Source organism: Lepidochelys olivacea (genome assembly GCF_965140295.1).
Source record: "Lepidochelys olivacea isolate rLepOli2 genome assembly, chromosome: 7".
Taxonomy (NCBI): Eukaryota; Metazoa; Chordata; order Testudines; family Cheloniidae; genus Lepidochelys; species Lepidochelys olivacea.
The window spans coordinates 94,949,456-94,972,735 of NC_140417.1; the positions used below are offsets into that span (position 1 = coordinate 94,949,456).

The 23,280-nt window shown below is 39.5% G+C and overlaps 1 protein-coding gene across 5 annotated transcripts in view; it reads left to right on the forward strand.

The window, feature by feature from the left end:
- CPEB3 (cytoplasmic polyadenylation element binding protein 3) overlaps positions 1-18,074 on the forward strand; it is a 189,567-nt gene extending 171,493 nt beyond the window's left edge. For 3 of the 5 annotated variants that reach the window (XM_084633815.1, XM_084633818.1, XM_084633819.1), the window contains 2 exons: positions 327-508; positions 15,999-18,071. In XM_084633815.1, the coding sequence (XP_084489941.1) occupies positions 327-508; positions 15,999-16,226 (410 nt within the window). In that variant the 3' untranslated portion in view covers positions 16,227-18,071. Of the gene's footprint in view, positions 1-326; positions 509-15,998 lie in introns of all 5 variants that reach the window. The other 2 variants (XM_084633816.1, XM_084633817.1) reach the window with 1 other exon arrangement.
- The last annotated feature ends 5,206 nt before the right edge of the window (positions 18,075-23,280 follow it).

Below are 23,280 nucleotides of genomic sequence, written 5' to 3' on the forward strand. Positions count from 1 at the left end.
GTAGAACTGTTTAACCTCGACATTGCACTAATGCACTTTTTGGAATCAAATATAATATGTAACTAATATAACACTCTGCCTGGGGTATGTAACAGAATCCCAGGAAAGCTTTTCCTTAGCACCTTGACCAATTTATCTTTGCACTTCCAGTATATTTCAAATGGGTACTGTGATTCCTTGACCAATCCAACTTTCAGGTCCCTTTTCTGTTTTCCTGAAGTACTGGAATTAGGGTGAATAGTCTAGTCTATTTTTAAAGCTGCAGGCCATGCATAAAACCTTTAGTAATATTGAGTCTTCAATATTTAATAATTGTTTTCTCACAGTTGAACTGGCAATGATTATGGACCGTTTATATGGAGGTGTCTGCTATGCTGGTATTGATACGGACCCAGAATTGAAGTACCCAAAAGGTGCTGGCAGAGTGGCTTTCTCCAATCAGCAGAGCTATATTGCTGCTATTAGTGCTCGCTTTGTCCAGCTCCAACATAATGACATTGACAAACGGGTAAGTAAAACAACACCGAATGGAATGGTTGCTGTTGATGATATTGTACAGGAGCTAAAAAAAAAGATCTTTTTTATTTTTTTTAAATTGTGTGGGAGGATATTTTAGGCTGTGTTCTTGTCTCATATTTGGTAATTCTTTAAAAGCTTACTTGAGGAGCCAAAGCATGATGAAGATGATAGGCCTAAATATCTAGCTTAATAAACTTCCATGTCAAAAGTGGGAAATAGTGGCAATACATTTTGGTTTGTTTTTGTTGTTTTGTTTATCTTTTTGAAGGTGAAGCCTGGTAGAATTTCCTAGCTTTATTCTCTTCAGATGGATGTTCTTTTTCTTTGAGGAACAGTTAGCGTTCTTGGTCAGTGCCTGCGATAGAGCTTGTGGCTTCTCTAGTGTTTATAGATTCATAGATATTTAGGTCAGAAGGGACCATTATGATCATCTAGTCTGACCTCCTGCACAATGCAGGCCACAGCATTTCACCCACCACTCCTGCAAAAAACCTCACACCTATATCTGTGCTATTGAAGTCCTCAAATCATAGTTTAAAGACTTCAAGGAGCAGAGAATCCTCCAGCAAGTGACCCGTGCCCCATGCTACAGAGGAAGGTGAAAAACCTCCAGGGCTTCTTCCAATCTGCCCTGGAGGAAAATTCCTTCCCGACCCCAAATATGGCGATCAGCTATACCCTGAGCATATGGCAAGATTAGTAGGGAACTGGGAAATATTGTTACATCCCCAAAAATATGACTATATCTGGGGTTCCCAAAAGTCAAGAGATACATGGTCATAGGTGTCACTGAGCTCAAAAGTGTCTTGAGGCTTACTTACCTGTTAGCAAAGCACTACGAGATCTTTGAAAGGAAGTTATATAAATGCAAATTGTTATTGTTACATTCATATGAAATACTGTCACAAATGACTGGGAAAAGCCATATAGTGAATTAGTAAGTTTCTTTTTTGTTGATGTCCTCCAAGTTCAGACTTACATGAAATTATTACTTATCTCCCAGGAGACAAAAAAAATTTCTGGACCTTCAGACTTCATATCCGATACAGAACGTTAAGTTTTGAGAAGCAAAAACTTACTTCTGAAATTCATTATTTAAATGGAGCAGTTTCTTTGTATCCTGTCAAGACATCTGGAGACAGATTTTCAGAAACTAAACTGTGTATGTAACTATGGAGCATTACTGCAGCTGCATATGCAAAGGCCAGCTAGGTATAGCATGGCTACTGAAACTGTATGTGCAATCATGGTGTGTGCAAATTAGGCACATGTTTTTGAGGACCTAGAACATTCATAATAATTTAACAAAATACAATATATGCTGCTGATACATATAATCTTCAAAGATAGGGTGGGTTGTTTTTCTTTTTAGTCTGAGCTGGTTCACACATTGAGATGACAAGCTGACGTGTGTGCATATTTAGAAAACTAAAATCACCTGTCCCCATCTTTTCTCAAAACTTGAACTGAACCTTTGTTGAGGTTAGGGAAGGGGAGGAGGGGAAAAAAACTGATATTTTTTTCCATGTGCCTCTACGTTTCCTGGTTTCAGCCACGACAAGTGGTAGACATGCCAATTTAGACCATTCCTATAGCATTTCTAACTAGGGAATACTGGAAATCTTACCAGAAAGACTTCTATGGCAAGAGTCACAGACCATAGTGGTTCAGATCAGATTTTAAACTTCTAATTTGTAACCAAGTTTTGGAATCCTTTGAGATTTTCCCATCACTAATTAATAACACCCTTTTAAAACATGTTGTTGTTGTTGTTGTTGTTTTTTAAACTTCAAGATACAGCTGACAAATGGGGCCAACTCACAGCAGTTCCGCAAGCCAATACTTCTCCCTGTTGGCTGCTCCAGAATCTGAGCTTCTATTTAAGATATTGCCTCTACCTTGCATAATTGTGAAAATACTGTTCAGTTTGCTTTTTAGGTTAACCAAATGCAGTTAGCCTGAAATAATAGTGCTTAAGAGAGGTGTGGATTGCCCCTGTTCACAACCTTTAAATGTTAGCTCTAAAACCTAGTGATATTATTCAAATTCCTTAATTATTATTGTATAACTCATACATCATCATTAAAATTATTCTGCTGCTGACCAAAGCATGCAAGGAAGGAGAGATATTATCATATTATGAAGATTTGCACAACTTACTATGAGTGGCATCTCATTCTGGTAATGAGTGGGCAGATGTGGATGGAGTTTGGGAGATTACCTCAAAAATTTTTTTTTCTATTTTGACCTCTGATCAGAGAGGCACCAAGAACAATAAAAGAAAACTAAAGTGCATAGAGTATTGTTTTACACAAAGTTCCTGACACTAGCAGTAGTGTGTTTGACATATAGGATGGCACTCTATCCCAACTTGTTACAGGAAGTACTACTAGTACAGTCTAACTTCTCAACAACAACAAAAGTTATAACTGTTCCAGATAGTAGTGTAATGTAATTCACTAAGATAACTTTACTTCAAAGAATAAAATTAATGTTTAGAAGGGGAACAAGATAAATCAGAGTAAAATTTACATTTCTTTGAATTGCCAAGTCTCTTTTGCATAACTTTAAGTCTCCTATTTAACTTAATATATAATGTTTCTTGAATATTTTACTTTCATACCTGAAAGCTGACATATTTTAGCATAGTTATTACAGTCTTATTTTTCCTGATTCGTAAAGATGTCTGAGAATGACAACGATGCAGCTAGAACAAAATTATGTATAAGAAAAAACAGACATAGGTTGTACTTATTTAGCTCTATTTAATATATTTAGAACTATTCAAAAAAATCCTAATTTCTAAATGACACTGTAGAGGCATATGCCATCAAAAAATAGAGAAGAAACTGTTACCTCTCTTTCCCCTTCTCCTCTTTAAATCATGAAACTGATTTCCTATTAAATTAGTCTTGAATTCAGCCCTAGAGTGCATGGCTGATTTATTAAGGTTTGCAAACAGGACTCGGAGGAACATTCATGGGAGATCAGTCATGTTATCAAAATAATTTTATTATTAATAGTTGTGCAAACAGGACCAAAAGACAGTCCCTCCCCAAAGAGGCCTGTCTACACACTGGGGTGTGACTCTATCCAGCTCTAGAGTGCTGCATGCTAAATGTCTCTTTGGACCTTGCTGAGTGCATTAACAGTTTGTTTGTATGTTTTGATCTAGCACAGTTTTAAAGATCAAAACACACTAACAAACTGTTAATGCACCTCAGCAAGGTCCACACAGACAGTATGCAGTAGACTATTCCAGGGTAGATTCACATAGACAAGCCCTAAGTAGAAGACAAGGGACAACAGATGGATACAGACAGAGAGGGCAGTCTTTCAGTCACCCTTGTTCTTAAAATTAAATCTCTTGTTTCTTCTTTCAAAGAAATTTGAGACTACAGAAACTTTGACGTGATTGAAGTTTGATTTCATTTCCATATTTGTTGGTACCATAAACATACATACTTACTTTTGTCCCAGAAGAGAACAAATACTCCGGCTTTCACTTACAGCATTTGGGCATGTACTCGTAAAATATAAACAGAATATTTGCGTCTGCTGATACAATTGAGTAATTTCACATCAATACAGAGGCTGTTGGGGTGTCACTGTTTGAATGTGTACATCCATCAGAATTTAGGTCTGCATTTCTCTCAGTATTTCTTAGACATGCACATAGTGGCCTAATGGGACAGATATTTTTTTTCTAGTTATTTCTTAAATGATCAGCCTGCATAACTTCAGCAAACAAATATATTTAACAGTCAAAAGCATACATTTTCTACCTCTTTCTCTCCCTTGTCCATGCCTATTGTAACCCACCACTCCTCACCATCATTTTGTTCCTTATCGCCCACCTTCTATCACCCCAGTGTTTTTACACCCATTCTTCTCAAAAAAACAAAACCAACCCATAACTTACTACATGTTGGACAAAAAATAAGGTGTGTACAGACATACTAGAGTTAACCATATGAATTTATTACTATCATACTTGTACTCCCTTTTCCCTCATTTATATTACATGTTAAACTCTCCTGTGCCTTTATAACTGAATTATAACATCTTAAGGACAGGGACCATGTGTTTTTATTTGTTCTTTGAAATGCCTGGCAGACTTCTGCCTAATGTATAAATAACAAACTATACTGAAGATATATGGGTAGTATTATCGCAAAACAATGTTATCAGAATTGATTCAAACAAAATTCTTTCTAACTTAACCTCGAACTCCAGTCTACGTCAGGGATGGAACTGATTAGAAATGAAAAAAAGGCTTGCATGTTTATTCCGACACAGTTGCCTTATTTTTCTTTTTGGTAGGGTAGATTAATTCAGTAGAAAATGCTTAGTCATCCAGTGAAACTTATCTAACCACAAAAAATGAGAATCTATACATCCATAAGAGCTGTTTCTTTTTTAATGCATCTGACAGGAGTCTTGACTTCTTGAATATGTGAATCTATAGGATTTTACAAAATGAGTATACTGTGTAGAAAATCCTACTGTGTAATTGCCAGAGCATAGTAATCCACCACAAAAATACCTACACCGTTTTTTGTTCATATTTGATACTCAAATCAAGGTGATTATCTTCTCAGTGAGAAGCAGTTGAAGCCTGGGTTTATTTTCCAGAGTTACAGAAAGCTACTTAATAAACTGTGAAGCTTATGATAAGATCTGAAAGTGGGTGAACCTCAAAAATTGAAACTGACTCTCACAAATGGGTTTTGTAGTTTTATGTTTTGGGTTTTTAAATACTGGTCAAGGTATTTCAGTAAATCAAAGTACTAATTCCTGCTTTGTTTGGCATCAACATCTATACTCTACACTTAAAAAAATAAAATAAAATAAAAAATTAAAATTCCTGACTTCAGAATGTGTTGCTCTTGAACTGCAATATGTTTAATTGAACGAGCAATTGTAGACTTTTTGGCAGATATAAGTATTAAACACTGGTGCTCTAATAATTTTAAATTTATACTATACAGTAGAATCTCAGAGTTACGAACACCTTGGGAATGGAGGTTGTTCGTAACTCTGAACAAAACATTATGGTTGTTCTTTCAAAAGTTTACAACTGAACATTGACTTAATTCAGCTTTGAAATTTTACAATGCAGCAGAAAAATGCTGCTTTCCCTTTACTTTTTACTAGTTGATGTTTAACACAGTACTGTACTGTATTTGCCTTTGTGTGCGTGTTTGTGTCTCTCTGCTCCTGCCTGATTGCGTACTTCTGGTTCTAAATGAGATGTGTGGTTGATGGGTCAGTTCGTAACTCTGGTGTTCATAACTCTGAGGTTCTACTGTACTGTGTAATGTGACAGAGTCAATCTCTGAAAAGCTTAAATTTCAATTTCTGACTTAAAGACGAAGTGGGTGAGGTAATATCTTTTATTGGACCAATTTCCATTGGTGAGAGAGACAAGCTTTTGAGTGAACACAGAGCTCAAGAAGAAGGAGCTGAAGAAGAGCTCTATGTAAGCTTGAAAGCATGACTCTCCTACCAACAGAAATTGGTCCAATAAAATATATTACTTCACCCACCTTGTCTCTCTCATACCCTGCTACCAACAGAGCTACAACTACACTGAATAATTTGTGACTTAGGTTTTTTAAATTGTAAACATGGAGGTAAACTTTAAGTTCAATAGTAAGAATAAAATATAAAGCTTCTAGTCTGCAAATGAAAGGAAAATTCAGTATTAAATCTGACTCATGCTCCTTTGTCACAAATGCACCGTATCAATATTAGGCTCAGCATATAATTACTTTGACACTGAGTCATTGTAGATTTAACTTAAACATATTACTTTAGTGCTTTGTGAGGGGAAAATAGGGCATAGCAAGGCTGAGAAAAATGACGATAATTCTAATGGTATTTTTAGCAGTGATGCCAAGTTAACATTTAAGATGTGAAGCTACTGTTTAAATTGTCCAGTAGTTTAGTTTGCTTCATGATCCAAACTGAGATTTTCTAGGTCACTGGCATGGAAGGAAAATCTTATTAGTGCAATAAATGTGGTCTTCAAAGTGAATGAGATCATGTATATCTTCTGTTGTAAAGGATATGATTGTAGCTGCACATTTTAAAATAAACTTCAAAAAGTAGGACTTCTCAAAATGAGCTGGATTTTAGTGCTCTGTGTGTGTGTATATACAGACAGCTTTTTCTGGAGGGAGGGGGATTTAGTGAAGGAACATAAGTTGCACCTTCTCATAGGACACTGGTGTAGGTGTAAAAAGTAAGTTTCCTATGAACAGAGGAAGAGACAGTTGCTCTCCTGTATTTACAAAAGGCTTATGCTGGTATTACTGATAAATTATAAAAGCTCTCACTGTGCATCAAAATGGTATAGGGTTGTTCAGCCAAAGGACCGTAACTCTCCCTCAATTTTTCTAGTTATGTTCCTAAATCTAACAAATACTTATAAACTTAAGGACACATTCAAGTCTTCTATCAAGATATCCATGTGCAATGGCCACGGAAATCAGATAGAATCATAGAATATCAGGGTTGGAAGGGACCCCAGAAGGTCATCTAGTCCAACCCCCTGCTCAAAGCAGGACCAATTCCCAGTTAAATCATCCCAGCCAGGGCTTTGTCAAGCCTGACCTTAAAAACCTCTAAGGAAGGAGATTCTACCACCTCCCTAGGTAACGCATTCCAGTGTTTCACCACCCTCTTAGTGAAAAAGTTTTTCCTAATATCCAATCTAAACCTCCCCCACTGCAACTTGAGACCATTACTCCTCGTTCTGTCATCTGCTACCATTGAGAACAGTCTAGAGCCATCCTCTTTGGAACCCCCTTTCAGGTAGTTGAAAGCAGCTATCAAATCCCCCCTCATTCTTCTCTTCTGCAGGCTAAACAATCCCAGCTCCCTCAGCCTCTCCTCATAACTCATGTGTTCCAGTCCCCTAATCATTTTTGTTGCCCTTCGCTGGACTCTCTCCAATTTATCCACATCCTTCTTGAAGTGTGGGGCCCAAAACTGGACACAGTACTCCAGATGAGGCCTCACCAATGTCGAATAGAGGGGAACGATCACGTCCCTCGATCTGCTCGCTATGCCCCTACTTATACATCCCAAAATGCCATTGGCCTTCTTGGCAACAAGGGCACACTGCTGACTCATATCCAGCTTCTCGTCCACTGTCACCCCTAGGTCCTTTTCTGCAGAACTGCTGCCTAGCCATTCGGTCCCTAGTCTGTAGCTGTGCATTGGGTTCTTCCGTCCTAAGTGCAGGACCCTGCACTTATCCTTATTGAACCTCATCAGATTCCTTTTGGCCCAATCCTCCAATTTGTCTAGGTCCTTCTGTATCCTATCCCTCCCCTCCAGCGTATCTACCACTCCTCCCAGTTTAGTATCATCCGCAAATTTGCTGAGAGTGCAATCCACACCATCCTCCAGATCATTTATGAAGATATTGAATAAAACCGGCCCCAGGACCGACCCCTGGGGCACTCCACTTGATACCGGCTGCCAACTAGACATGGAGCCATTGATCACTACCCGTTGAGCCCGACAATTTAGCCAGCTTTCTACCCACCTTATAGTGCATTCATCCAGCCCATACTTCCTTAACTTGCTGACAAGAATACTATGGGAGACCGTGTCAAAAGCTTTGCTAAAGTCAAGAAACAATACATCCACTGCTTTCCCTTCATCCACAGAACCAGTAATCTCATCATAAAAGGCGATTAGATTAGTCAGGCATGACCTTCCCTTGGTGAATCCATGCTGGCTGTTCCTGATCACTTTCCTCTCATGCAAGTGCTTCAGGATTGATTCTTTGAGGACCTGCTCCATGATTTTTCCAGGGACTGAGGTGAGGCTGACTGGCCTGTAGTTCCCAGGATCTTCCTTCTTCCCTTTTTTAAAGATTGGCACTACATTAGCCTTTTTCCAGTCATCCGGGACTTCCCCGGTTCGCCACGAGTTTTCAAAGATAATGGCCAGTGGCTCTGCAATCACAGCCGCCAATTCCTTCAGCACTCTCGGATGCAACTCGTCCGGCCCCATGGACTTGTGCACGTCCAGCTTTTCTAAATAGTCCCTAACCGCCTCTATCTCCACAGAGGGCTGGCCATCTCTTCCGCATTTTGTGATGCCCAGCGCAGCAGTCTGGGAGCTGACCTTGTTAGTGAAAACAGAGGCAAAAAAAGCATTGAGTACATTAGCTTTTTCCACATCCTCTGTCACTAGGTTGCCTCCCTCATTCAGTAAGGGGCCCACACATTCCTTGGCTTTCTTCTTGTTGCCAACATACCTGAAGAAACCCTTCTTGTTACTCTTGACATCTCTGGCTAGCTGCAGCTCCAGGTGCGATTTGGCCCTCCTGATAACATTCCTACATGCCCGAGCAATATTTTTATACTCTTCCCTGGTCATATGTCCAACCTTCCACTTCTTGTAAGTTTCTTTTTTATGTTTAAGATCCGCTAGGATTTCACCATTAAGCCAAGTTGGTCGCCTGCCATATTTACTATTCTTTCGACTCATCGGGATGGTTTGTCCCTGTAACCTCAACAGGGATTCCTTGAAATACAGCCAGCTCTCCTGGACTCCTTTCCCCTTCAAGTTAGTCCCCCAGGGGATCCTGGCCATCCGTTCCCTGAGGGAGTCGAAGTCTGCTTTCCTGAAGTCCAGGGTCCGTATCCTGCTGCTTACCTTTGTTCCCTGCGTCAGGATCCTGAACTCAACCAACTCATGGTCACTGCCTCCCAGATTCCCATCCACTTTTGCTTCCCCCACTAATTCTACCCGGTTTGTGAGCAGCAGGTCAAGAAAAGCACCCCCCCTAGTTGGCTCCTCTAGCACTTGCGCCAGGAAATTGTCCCCTACGCTTTCCAAAAACTTCCTGGATTGTCTATGCACCGCTGTATTGCTCTCCCAGCAGATATCAGGAAAATTAAAGTCACCCATGAGAATCAGGGCATGCGATCTAGTAGCTTCCGTGAGCTGCCGGAAGAAAGCCTCATCCACCTCATCCCCCTGGTCCGGTGGTCTATAGCAGACTCCCACCACTACATCACTCTTGTTGCACACACTTCTAAACTTAATCCAGAGACACTCAGGTTTTTCTGCAGTTTCGTACCGGAGCTCTGAGCAGTCATACTGCTCCCTTACATACAGTGCTACTCCCCCACCTTTTCTGCCCTGCCTGTCCTTCCTGAACAGTTTATAACCATCCATGACAGTACTCCAGTCATATGAGTTATCCCACCAAGTCTCTGTTATTCCGATCACGTCATAGTTCCTTGACATCACCAGGACCTCCAGTTCTCCCTGCTTGTTTCCAAGGCTTTGTGCATTTGTATATAAGCACTTGAGATAACCTGTTGATCGCCCCTCATTGCCAGTATGAGGCAGGAGCCCTCCCCTCACAGACATTCCTGCCTGTGCTTCCTCCCGGTATCCCGCTTTCCCACTTACCTCAGGGCTTTGGTCTCCTTCCCCCAGTGAACCTAGTTTAAAGCCCTCCTCACTAGGTTAGCCAGCCTGCTGGCAAAGATGCTCTTCCCTCTCTTCGTAAGATGGAGCCCGTCTCTACCCAGCACTCCTCCTTCATGGAACACCATCCCATGGTCAAAGAAACCAAAGCCTTCTCTCCGACACCATCTGCGTAGCCATTCGTTGACTTCCACGATTCGACGCTCCCTACCTAGGCCTTTTCCTTCCACGGGGAGGATGGACGAGAACACCACTTGCGCCTCCAACTCCTTTATTCTTCTTCCTAGAGCCACATAGTCCGCAGTGATCCGCTCAAGGTCATTCTTGGCAGTATCATTGGTGCCCACGTGGAGAAGCAGGAAGGGGTAGCGATCCGAGGGCTTGATGAGTCTCGGCAGTCTCTCCGTCACATCACGAATCTTAGCCCCTGGCAAGCAGCAGACTTCTCGGTTTTCCCGGTCAGGGCGGCAGATAGATGACTCAGTCCCCCGGAGGAGAGAGTCCCCGACCACCACCACCCGCCTTCTCCTCTTGGGGGTGGTGGTCGTGGAACCCCCAACCTCAGGACAGCGCATCTCATGCCTTCCAACCAGCGGAGTCTCCTTCTGCTTTCTCGCCCCAGACATATCATCTGGTCCACTCTCCGCAACGATACCTGTGGAGAGAACATGAAAGCGGTTAGTTACCTGTGTCTGTGTTACTGGAACCCGGACATTCCGCTTACCTCTTCTGGAGGTCACATGTTGCCAAGCTTCTTCACTGGTCTCTTGGCTCCTCTGTGCAACCTGCTCTATATCTGTAGAGCTTTGTGCCCCTAGAAGCCTATCCTGAGTTTCGTCCAGGAAATCCTCAGTTTCCCGTATGCAACGCAGGGTTGCTATCTGTTGCTCCAGACCTTCAATCTTCTCTTCCAATATGGAGACCAGCTTGCACTTTGTACAGACAAAGTCGCTTCTGTCCTGTGGAAGAAAGACAAACATGGCACATCCAGTGCAGGTCACAACAGCTGAACCCCCCCCTTCCATATCACCTTCCTACTATGAGCTTCCTCAGAACAGTTTGCAAGACGTAAGCCTCACTGGGCTCCCTCCAGGCGAACTCCCAGGCAAACTCCTGCTGTGTGCTGCTCTGCTGTCCCCGCTGCTCAGCTGGTTCTCCGCCGCTCAGCTGGTTCGCGAAGCTGACAGGAAGCTGATAATTTGTACCCTACTCAGCTGATATACCTCATTATTGCATCACCCAAGGATAGAATGTCTTAGGCAATGTCTACACTACGAACCTTACAGTGGCACAGCTGCACCACTACTACGGTGCAGCTGTAAGATCTCCCATATAGCCACTCTTTGCCAGCAGGAGAGAGCTCTCCTGCTGGCATAACTAAACCACCCTCAATAAGTGGTGCTAGCTATGTCGGCAGGAGAGCCTCTTTTGCCAACATAGTGTTGTCCACACCAGCACTTTTGCTGGTGAAACTTATGTCACTCAGGGGTGTGTTTTGTTGTTGTTTTTTTACACCCCTGACTGACAAAGTTTTACCGACAAAAGTGGTAGTGCAGACAAAGCCTAAGGGATGATGTAGAGTTTGTTTAATGTTTGTAAACTGCTTTCTGAGATCATCTGATTACAGGAATAATAGAGGGGGGGGCGTATTGTTGCTCTATCCCATATCCAACATTTATTTCACTGAAATGTCGGCAAGGCCAAATCATAATAAAGGCTTAATATTATGAAATATAGTTCATATTTAAGGTAAATCAAAAGGGCTTTTTGGTACTAAAAAATAACCCTTTAAAGCAAAGCTATGTCAAAGTAATCATGCAGATATGTACAGGGAATGCTATGATGATGAAATACAAAATTAGAGGACAGTATGCTAAACCACTTTGGCACTCACCAGAGCTAAGTGAAATCTTCCTTTTCCACCCCAATTCCTGATAAAAAATATATAGCTAAGTCCCAAGGTAGATAGCTTGATGGTTAACATATAATAACTGGTTTCAGAGTAACAGCCGTGTTAGTCTGTATTCGCAAAAAGAAAAGGAGTACTTGTGGCACCTTAGAGACTAACCAATTTATTTGAGCATGAGCTTTCGTGAGCTACAGCTCACTTCATCGGATGCATACCGTGGAAACTGCAGCAGACTTTATATACACACAGAGAATATGAAACAATACCTCCTCCTACCCCACTGTCCTGCTGGTAATAGCTTATCTAAAGTGATCATCAGGTTGGGCCATTTCCAGCACAAATCCAGGTTTTCTCACCCTCCACCCCCCCACACAAATTCACTCTCCTGCTGGTGATTATATATATATATAATAACTGTGGCTATAATCCAAGGTTACACATCAACAGGAAAATATTTAGGGTATATGCAGTTTTGAAATGGTCACTTTCTTAGTGACAAATCTTTTATAACTTACCTCAAACTGTGTGAAATGTAATAATTGGTCATAAAGTAAAAACAGTGTCTTCCCACTAATGCAGGAAATAGATCCATGAATGGTTTGTATCCTTTGCCTGGAAGAGGTAATATTTCTTTAACACAGAACTTCTACTTGTTTTCCCACTTAAATGCTCTCATGAAAGCCACTTTCAAAAACTAGATCTATCTAATAATCTATATGTTCTTATATAGAACACTGGGAATCTATTATCCTCATTACTGTGTGGTTGGCTTTTGTTGGTGGTTTTGTTTCTATTTTTCACTCTTCCTTCCACCTCCACATTCTGCTTTGCTTTGATGGTATGTACCTAGGCAGCTGGGAAGGGATTCCTATGTACTGAAATGCCACAACTGCTAGATCATAATGCAAATGCAGTTTAGGCTGCACTGCCATGAGTAAGATGGGCAGCAGGGGTCAGCACAAGAGATAACCAATATCTCACAAAACACGGAACATAGAGAAATTGTTAGGAGCAGTTACAGTCTGTCCTTAGGGTTGCCACCCTCCCGGATTGGCCAGGAGTCTCCCGGAATCAGAATCAATCTCCCGGTTGCTATTGAAAGCAATCCAGGAGATTTTAATAAGCCGCTAAAAGTCTAGCTGGCAGCACAGCGGGGCTAAGGCAGGCTTCCTATCTGCCCTGGCTCCACATGGCTGCCAGAAGTGACTGGCATGTCTGGCTTCTGCGCACTGCCCCCACCCTAAGCACTGACTCCGCAGGTCCCATTGATCAGGAACTGCAGCCAATGGGAGCTGCAGGGGTGGTGCCTGCAGACAGGGGCAGCGCGCAGAGCCACCTGGCTGCCTCAAGCCCAGGAGCCGGTCTCTTCTGGGAATCGCCCGAGGTAAGCGCTGCCTGGCTGGACCCTGCACCCCCTTCTGCACCCCAACCCCCTGCCTCAGGTCAGAACCCCCTCCCACACTCTCACTCCTCCCAGAGCCTGCACCCTGAACCCCCTTCTGTACTCAAACACCCTACCCCAGCCCTGAGCCCCCTGCTGCACCCAAACCTTCTCCCACACCCCCTGTCCAAGCCCCCTGCTGCACCCAAACTCTCTCCCACACCCTGAGCCCTCTTCTGCACCTCAGCCAGAAGACCCTTCCCACACTCTGTACCCCTGGCCCTAGCCCAGAGCCCATATCCCGTCCCACACCCCTACCCCAGTCTGGTGAAAGTGAGTGAGGGATGGCAGGAGGGGGGATGGAGTGGGCGGGGGTGGGGCCTCAGAGAAGGGTCATGGCAGGGGGCAGGGCAAGGGTGTTTGGGTTTTGCAATTAGAAAGTTGGCAACCCTATCTGTCCTGGTTATTTGTGCTGCTTTTGTGATAGTGTCCAGAAATATTGAGCTTTTGACAGAATTAAAGGCTTGAGTGGGACCACTATAGGCTGCTTATTGTGTAGCCATTTCTAGATCTCTATCAATTGGTTTAGGTAGTTAGATTTCTTTAAATTGTGCCCATCCAGAGCTCTGGGAACACATGCAGAATATTAGCACACACGTTCCTCTCCAGTAGATTACAAGCCAACAACTGAAATAACTCAGAAACCTCCATCCACAACACCTCCCATAATTAAACGAATGTCCACAAATTAATGTACAAGAACAATCCAAACTAAAAACTTCCACAAATCCCCATTCCCACCCTCTCTGGAAACTGTTGAAAACTGATGGGATTTGCAATGTAACCAAAAGGTCATCAAATTCAAGCTCTGGCAGATCAACGGTTCCAAAAGAGAGGCTACCTCACTAAGAGTACCCTGCCAGCAGCCACCTCCTGGACCCTCTACAAGAGGATAGTCCGCTTATGGCCCTCAGCTGATGTCAACTGTGAAAATAGCCCATTTGCACCCTACAAAATAATAGAGAAATAAATATCTTTCTGCTTTGCACCTTTAATTCTTCTGTTGCTCAAGAGGCTCCCTGATTCCTTTTGGTCACAGAGATTATTAAAGTATATGGCAGACTGGAACCAGTTAGCATGGCATCCTTCGGGACCTACAGTACCATCGGTGCATTCAGACTTCCATTTTTTGAAAATTTCTAGAGTTAATAGTTTAGATAGTGACTCTTCCAAACATTGTACAAATTGTGGTAATGCATTTAATCTTTTATTCTATTTTATGGTAATTGTTCTTGTCTGATCATCCCTGCTTTCCATTTGGTACAAGAATTTACCCAGACATCTGAGGTTCAACAATATAAGTCAATTTTTTCCTGCTCCTTAACTCTGACGTGCATCCAAACAACTGGATGCTTTTGTTATACCAATAAAATAAAAACCAGCAGGATCTTATGAAAGGGGATAAGACCAAAATGTCACTTTTATTGTGAATACAGAAAGAATCATAGTAGGCAGTCAGTTACAGCTATAACATTTCATTCAGTTTCACATTCATTCACACGTTCATTCACACACACACACAGGTTCTGCGGCTGCTATATAGTTACCAGTCCTGAATGTAGCTTGAGTTCGTGGCTTGGGTTCATAGCTTGTGGTGGCTAACGGGCCAGGAAAGTCGGGCACAAGGAAGAGCTGGGTCTCTGTTGGGCATGCACCGATGCCCTTCCATGTTGGCAGCAGAATGTTACCCTCCAAAGTCTTCCATCTCACCCATCCTTTTTGTAGGCTTTAGTTTGAATCCAGAGTCTATAGGTCTTGCTGTGTCACGCTGCCTCTAGATTCAGTGTGATTGATCACTCATCAGTTGCAGACCTGACTTTCAGCCTAGGACCTGGCTTTGATGTTTCTTCAATTGTACTTTTGTTCTTTTCTTTTTGAGGGTGGACTCCTCTTACTTTGTCAGGGCTGTTGTCTGCATCTTCAGCCATTGGGTGTTTACACTTTATTTCATCAGGACAGGCTGGGGCTGGAGGTTGATTCCATCATCCATACGTACCTCATTCACACATCTAAACTAAACTAGTAAGATTATAGCAGGGTTTTGCAAAAATGAAGGTTGCAGCAAGCTTTTACAAAATGAAGTGAGCATTTTAAAATGGAGTTTGGGACAAGTTAAAATGGAGTTTGAATTACAATATGGACAAGTGTAAGGAATGACAAACAGTGAGCAGAAGTTACAATGTTGAAACAGTGTAAGTTTCAGCGATTTTAAGCAGCAATTGGATTGAAAGTGAAACTCAATTAGCCAGTTATTGGGGTAACCAGTTTTAAGAATGAATGTTTCATTCATAAAACTTTGCTTATGAAGTTATATTAATAAAGTGAACAATTAAAAACAATTTCATTGATCAGTTCTACACTTTTGCACCCAGAAGCAGAAATTCTGAGAGAGGGAGTGCGGGAGAGAGAGAGAGACTAGTTTCACACATTTCCATCTTAGTTGAAAGCAGGAATTATGGAAAGCTATCAAAGCAAACTTCTTCATGGGATTTCCTGCCAAATTTTCATACCAATCACAAAGCCTTTTGAGGTTCAACCAGCATAACTTGAAAGGCATTAATGAGACTTCAAAACAACAAATCAAAATACTGTTCCGTTAACCAGCATTTGAAAGAACTATGTAAAGCATTTGCTTTTCCGATAGTAATTTTTCTTTTCCCATTACAGGTGGAAGTGAAGCCATATGTGTTGGATGATCAGATGTGTGATGAATGCCAGGGCACTCGCTGTGGTGGAAAATTTGCTCCGTTCTTCTGTGCCAATGTTACCTGTTTGCAGTATTACTGTGAATACTGCTGGGCAAGCATACACTCTCGTGCTGGGCGAGAGTTCCACAAACCACTGGTGAAGGAGGGAGGTGACCGGCCACGCCATGTTCCATTCCGCTGGAGCTGAACCCTATGCTTAAACCCAGCAGCAAGTACTGGAGTAGATAAAATCGAGGTGAAAAGAAGAGAACGCTGCCTCAGGGCTTAGTGTTCTGGAAATCTGTGCATTTGTCCTCGACTTTAACGAAGATATGGGTCTTTTTATTACTATTATTATTATTTACAGTCACATTACTGAACTCAGTGTCCAGTATAATACAAACCGGCAGAGTGTAACTGTACTGATTTTGCACTTTGATTCACACAAACATCTGCTTGGTACCTTAATTTCCTACATAAGACTTGTCACTAGTGACGTTACGTAGACTGCCATTCTCATCAGCCACCACTGGGTTGATGTGTATGTGATAAAGATTTTTTATTATAATTATTATTTTTATTTTTGAACTGGAGCATGCACTTATTTTCAGAAACTTAGACTTGCCCCTAGCAGATGACTTACCAAAGGTAATACTCACAAATAGGTGGCAGATGTAGCAAAAACTTAAACAGATATTCAGCAATCATTAGTTTGGGTCATTTAGAGGTAGGAATAACCCTTAAAGAAAATAAGCCTTTAGTTGCTCTCCATTTTGACTTGTAAGGATGATACCTCATAAGCTGGATCAGATTTTTTTCTTTGTTTTGCTGAGGGTGGGTTGTTTGTTTGTTTTTTTAAAGTCTTTTAGTGTTATGTAAATGTATGCTGCAATAGCTTTTGCTGCTATTAAAATGGTATTACTAATACCATAATACTCTATTCAGGCTAGGGTATCAATTTAAAAAAATGAATATGTGATTAAAAATAGAGAGATGGCTGCTGAAAGGAGATCAGTATAGCATACAGAAAGCTTCCAAGGAAGGTCAATATTTTTGACTGCATGTTTACTTAATCAGGTTGCTGCATGCAATAAATTTTATATATGTCTAATATAAAACCTGCCCACAATGCACAAATTAAGAATCTATGTAAGCTACAAAATACTGAGTAAAGGAAAAAATGATTACTAACTGGAGGAAGGCATGCCTCCGTAAATGTAATGCTTCTGAAATTAGGATCAGCCCATTACAGAATGACCTATATTACAGCAAATATAAAAAGTAGATGTAGGATATTCTTAAAACAAATTTGTGGATGGTAGATGAAGTACTTTGCGGTGCTCTGTTATATATTGTGCAATTTATTTTATATAGTAAAGTGATTATGTCTAGTACTGTGATCAAACTTAACTGTTAAAGCCTCATATCCAACATTAACACACTTTTGACAGTTTATAACAGGCATATAAACAAAAACATGAGCTCTTAGTTACAATCTCTCTCCTAATGCTTGCACCATTTATGTAGCTGCAGACCTTGTCCAGAAGACCAAAGAGCTCATACTAGCTTACATACACTACCGATCAGATAGACTGTCAAACTGAGAAACTAGGCACATTTTAAAGCAAGTTAGGAAAAAGTGGGGTGCTAAAGAAATGTCTGCACACAAGTTAATATGAGATGTCTGCTTTCTGGGTATGGCGTTAACTCTTTGATCCCTGGATGTATCCTGTGATGCTTGAATACAATTAAGACCTGCTTACACAGTAGACATTTATTTAGCATGTCCAATGGGACAGTAGATAATAGCATAAAAACACACTTGGTGTACTTACGATTGTGAGACTGTGTACACTGTTCCCCTCCTCCCTCCTTTGTTTTGCAGTTCTGGGGACAATCTGACTGGATATGACACCGCATAGTAGATTTAAATGTTCTGGGTTTTGTTTGTTGTGATGTCCTTGTTTGTGTCTAATTTAGTAAGATTTTTTTTTTTGTCAATGTGTAGTTGCAATTATTGGCTTTGAAAGAAACTTTTCTGTTTTTGAAAAAAGAAAAATAGTTTTTTACTGGTTTAAAATGCTTATTATAATTATCCCTTTCAAGGTTACTTCTGGGCTTTTTGGTGATATTGTTTTTTCCAGCCCAGATGTCTGTCTTTTTTTTTCTTTTCTTTTTTTTCATCTGTAAAAGACATTTGGTTATGCACTACTTTTTGTATCTAGACAGTTTTCAACAGTCGGCCAATGATTTTTTTTAAAGAAAAAGGCATGCTTTCTGACTGACATGATCTTTTGCAATACCTCAATTTTGAAATATAGGAAAGAAAATGATATTTTCTAAGTAAGTTTATTCAGAAAAATATATATTAATTTAATTCTGCAAGAAAATGATTTAACAGATGGGTAACTTTATTTTTTTCATGCTTATTTGCGTTTTTTGAAAATGAAGAAGTTAAAGCTTTATAACTGTAATATTAAAGATCATAGCTAACCTACAGAAATCTACCTAATTATGTGAAATAAGTAAACCTTTTTGAAGAAATTCCCCTCTTTCATGTAGAGAGACACCCCAGAGAGAGAGAGACAGACAGAGATGAAGATGTACAGTACAGCATAAAGTTGGATTAAAACTAAACAACAAAGTTGTCATAAAGAAAATATGTAAACACAAACTCCATTTGGTGCTGAAAGTTGTGAACAAAAGGTGAAGAAATATTTCCCTTAATTTGTATATTTATAATCAAGTGTGATTATGCACGACTGACCAGAATTGTGAGAGTTTTTCTGTTTGTATTTTTTAAAGAGAACTTTTTTAGTTTATTAAATTATAACATGCTCCCTTTTGTTTTGTACATGAATGTGCCCCTGAGTTATTAATGTTCTATTAAGAGGGTCCTTCAAAAAAAATATTTTTTAAAATAAGGTGTTCTGAACTGCAACTTGATTAAGAAGCCCCTGGGTACAACAGGTCCTATTGTGGCCTTTTCTGTTGTGAGACTTGAACTAGTCGATTTTTTTGAAGGCTAACCTAACCTCGACTATTTGTTGTTATGTGCAATACTGTTTGTACTGTTTGTATAAAAAAAAAGAAAAATGAAAAGAAAAAAGGCATAAATCTTTATTGCAGATTTATTTTCATTGCAGACTTTAGACATTGTGATTCACTAAGATCATTTTTCTACTGTCAAATATGTACCTTTTCTTCATGCTGGTATATTTTCAATAGTAATGTAGCCTTTGTACTGAGACAAATTTTCATTGTTATTTTTAGAAAGATTTTTTGCTAAGAAAAAAATTAAACATATTTACATATTTTTCATTTTTATTTCATATTTTCTTTAAGGAGTGCTTTCTCAACCATTAATATAGTTATTTCTGGGAGAGACTTTCATATCTGGTCAATGTCATTAATATTATTTTGTATTTTTACTTGGAATAAATTAATTTTATGATGCTAATTCTTTAAAAGTTTATTTTTTTCATTTTCAGTTATTTTTGAAGCTAAAACCTTTGTAATATTGTTACTAAAGTGTCTAGTTTTTGAAATGCAAAGCTTTATGTATTAACTTGCTGATGTGGTTTACAATAGTGTGGCAATGATGAAAATGGTTATATAAAGTGATTGGAAAATGTAATGAATAATTGGGCAATAAAATGACAGAATGAAGCAGAAAAATGTGATATTTTGAAAAGCCTTTTCCTTTATCAAAATGATTTAGGGAAACAGGGATGTCACAGTACCAGTTCACTATCTAGATTTATACAACACCAGTGCCGATGAATGCTATTGCTATTATAACGAACTAAAATCTACTGAAGTAATGGGTTTATGACCCTGTCTGTTCAGCATAATGCTCCATTGCTTTTTTTATCATGAACTTATTTAAATTCTTCTTTCAAACACTGTCTTCAGTTGAATGTCCTAAAATCTGCCCTATCCCCTTTGAATGTATTCTGCCACCATCTTTATTTATTTATTTAATTATCCCCTTTCTGAATAACTTCCCTTCTTTCATAATTTTTCACTGATGACATGGAACAGACGTAGAAGAAGTAAACATGTTAACGCAGGTAACTGCATAATTTTCCAGTGGTGTTACCATGTATTATTGGTAGCCATATAGTTAATGCAAAATAATGTATGTCCTTTTCTGGTAGCAATGCAGTAACCCATATCACCACTACATGTGACAATTTGTTCGGCTCCTTCATCTTTTTCAATTTTTATTTGCTTTTATTTTCTGTCTGTCCTTTTAGTCTCTTGCATACGCAGCATCCGTGGCTGCCATGAAAGCGTCTCTTCACTTTCTCTTCACCGCTGCTCACCTACCCTTCCCTTTCCATATTCTCCCGGCAGAACCCACATCCCAGAGCCAGTGACTCTTTACTCTGGTGCCTAAAACAATCCAGATTGAAACTGGTGTTGCGTAAACAGGGCATACAATGACCTTCTCTGGAGAGATCAGTTATTTCAACTGGTTTATTGATGACCTTTCATAACTAATGTATGCTGGTGTGATAGAGGTCACCTACAACTTGTAGAAAGAAATGTGTCCAGAGTTGGGCCATTGTGTGTATCCTCTGTGTATTCAGTTCCATAAGTAATGTATAGACTAGATCACTAGAATAGTGAGGTAAAATTTAGACTAAAATTAGGTACTACTGGTTGGAATATTTGCAAATATAAAAGAGTTTAAGGATTGAAGGGGGGAATAAAAGAATTTCTTAAGTGGTACAAAGTTTATGCTTAGATTTCTGCCTACATGCTTGTGTTTTATAGCCTCCTTAGCAAGGCATGGGGTAAAATAAATTGTATTGCAAATATGCTGTTAGCAAATAACTTGCTGATTTCACTATCTCTGTTAGAATAGTTTTTAAAAAAAAACCGCTTAACTGGGAAAAGCTCCCATGTTAATATTTCAGTATTGTGACATCTCTACTTGCAAGATATGAGTGAAAGATTAGTCACAGATTTGTACAAATGTCTCTTTTGTTTAATCTGGCTTGTACGTAGTTGCTTGTTACACTGGTTTGTATGATGTCAGCTTTTTTTTTTTAAACCAGACACACTTTCTTCTCAATCTCAGCTGCTGTAGTGTTCTATCATGCCACAGAGTATTTTATATTCATGTTGGTAACTACTCTATACCCCAAATGGGTAGCTGGTCAGGAACTATAATGATCATGTAATTCTGGCACATTTAAATTTTATATGAAAACAAAATTTAGCAACATGTAGAAAACCAGGATGCTAATATGGGATAATCATTTCAGCTATTTTTTCCTGGATGTAGTTCTGTTGGGGTATAAAGTATTAGATATTTGTAATTTTGCTGTCAAAATAATGGACATAACTTTTAGAGTATTCACAGCTAAGATCTCTGTACTTGTTTTTCAGCTAACTAATTTTAAATGTACTGTATCTTTTATTACATGTTTTCTTGGATTGTTTTTGCTAGTAATCCTAACAAGGCTTCTACCTTTTTGGCTTGGACTAATGCTTGTATGGAACTGCAGTACTGTGACTAAACATGGAGCTCAATGCTGCTATTGCTTAAACTTTGTAGTTTGGACTTTATTTTTTCTGTAATAACAACTTATTAAATCTAGTTGTATGAAGTACTGACACTTGTCATCCTTTGCATATTCTAAGGAAAGCTTGGGAAATGTATTATGGGGATATATGATAGGTTTTAAAAATCAGAACTTATACTAAAAACCTCTTTACATTGATTAGTTAAGCAAAATACACCTGCTCACATGCACAAAAACTATGCTTGTCAATTATCTTTTTTTCTTTTGATGTGAATTCCACTTAATCTTTTTCTTTCGCCTTCAAAATGTAAGAGATTTTGGGAGATTTTCATGTCTGAAATCTCCCAAAATCACTCGTAAATTTAACATTAAGGCATTAATCTAATTAAATTGAAGCTGAATATAGAAATTTTACTTCATATGAAATTAGTATAAAGGGTGTAGGGCTTTTTGAAAGGGCAAAACATAATTACCATTCAACTGTATTCGTACAAAATTTGTTTTGCTACCAAATGAGTCATGCAGAACAGATTTCTTCATCTCCTCACAGAAATGTAAGTAAGCAGAATGAGTTGTTTTCCCCTAGAAATGTGATTGTATATTTCAGTATTCAAAGTTTTTGATACTTATTTCTGTCAAACATGCTTGGGAGCACACAAAATGTGACAAAATCCAATTTCTCCCATAACATGGAGTTTATAAACATGCCTAAGAGGTAAGTATAGGGTAGTTTATGAAAAGCCTGTCTGGCAGTTTTTGACTGTAATAAATATTGTCCAATATGTTCCAATGCTGTAGAGACTGGGAAAACCTTCAATACTGTTCTGTGAGAAGCTGTAAAATTGTCTCTTTTATAAGATCCTGAAAAAGATCTCATTTTATCACCTACCACTTCTAGGAGTTTGTCTTTCACAATACTAACCCAAATACCTCTTAAAAAAAACCAAAAAAAACAAAAACAAAAAAAACCCTCGAGATAAATTCAGAGAAGCCAACAAATATTAGATGTTTAATTTTGATTGCACTTGCTTTATCTGTAGCTTCACACTAGCCACATGCTAAAAGTTGGACTGATCAACAAGAGACAATTATATTACTATGTATTTAGTTTGTGCTTTGTATTTTAAGGATAGGAGGGAGGAAAAATTAAGTGAAATAAACAATTAGAGCAATGTAAAATATTTCTTTAGAAGGGACTCTTGTTCCTATCACCTTTGCACTCATTCAATCCTGGTGCAGCATCTGTGCAGAGCTGGTCCCCCTGGTGCTAAGTTAAAGCAGCCTGAAGATTGTTGTAGTTTATACCAGCTGCAACATGAACTGCATTAATACTACCTAAATCCTGCTATGTCAGCAGCAGGAAGAGTGAGTGATATAAGACCACTACTCTGGCTCTGTCACCCCCTTCTTGTGGTTGATTGTATAAGAACAGCACAATATCCTGCTAAAGTTATCTGCACTAAAAATCACAGAATGACTGCAGTGTGTATATTGTACTTAATTGGAAACAGGCTAGGATTGTAGATGGAATAAATAACTATATTATGAAAAGGTATGCAAAAACCTGGCTGGTTTACTTGGGCCAGCTGAGTATTCTATATTACTGCCTCACTGCATTGAGCATCTTTGGCATGCATTATGGTAGACTATACTGGCATGTACCCTTGCTTAGCCACATGAAAAGAAATGGCTCACTCTTGGATACCAGATAAGCAGAATACTCTT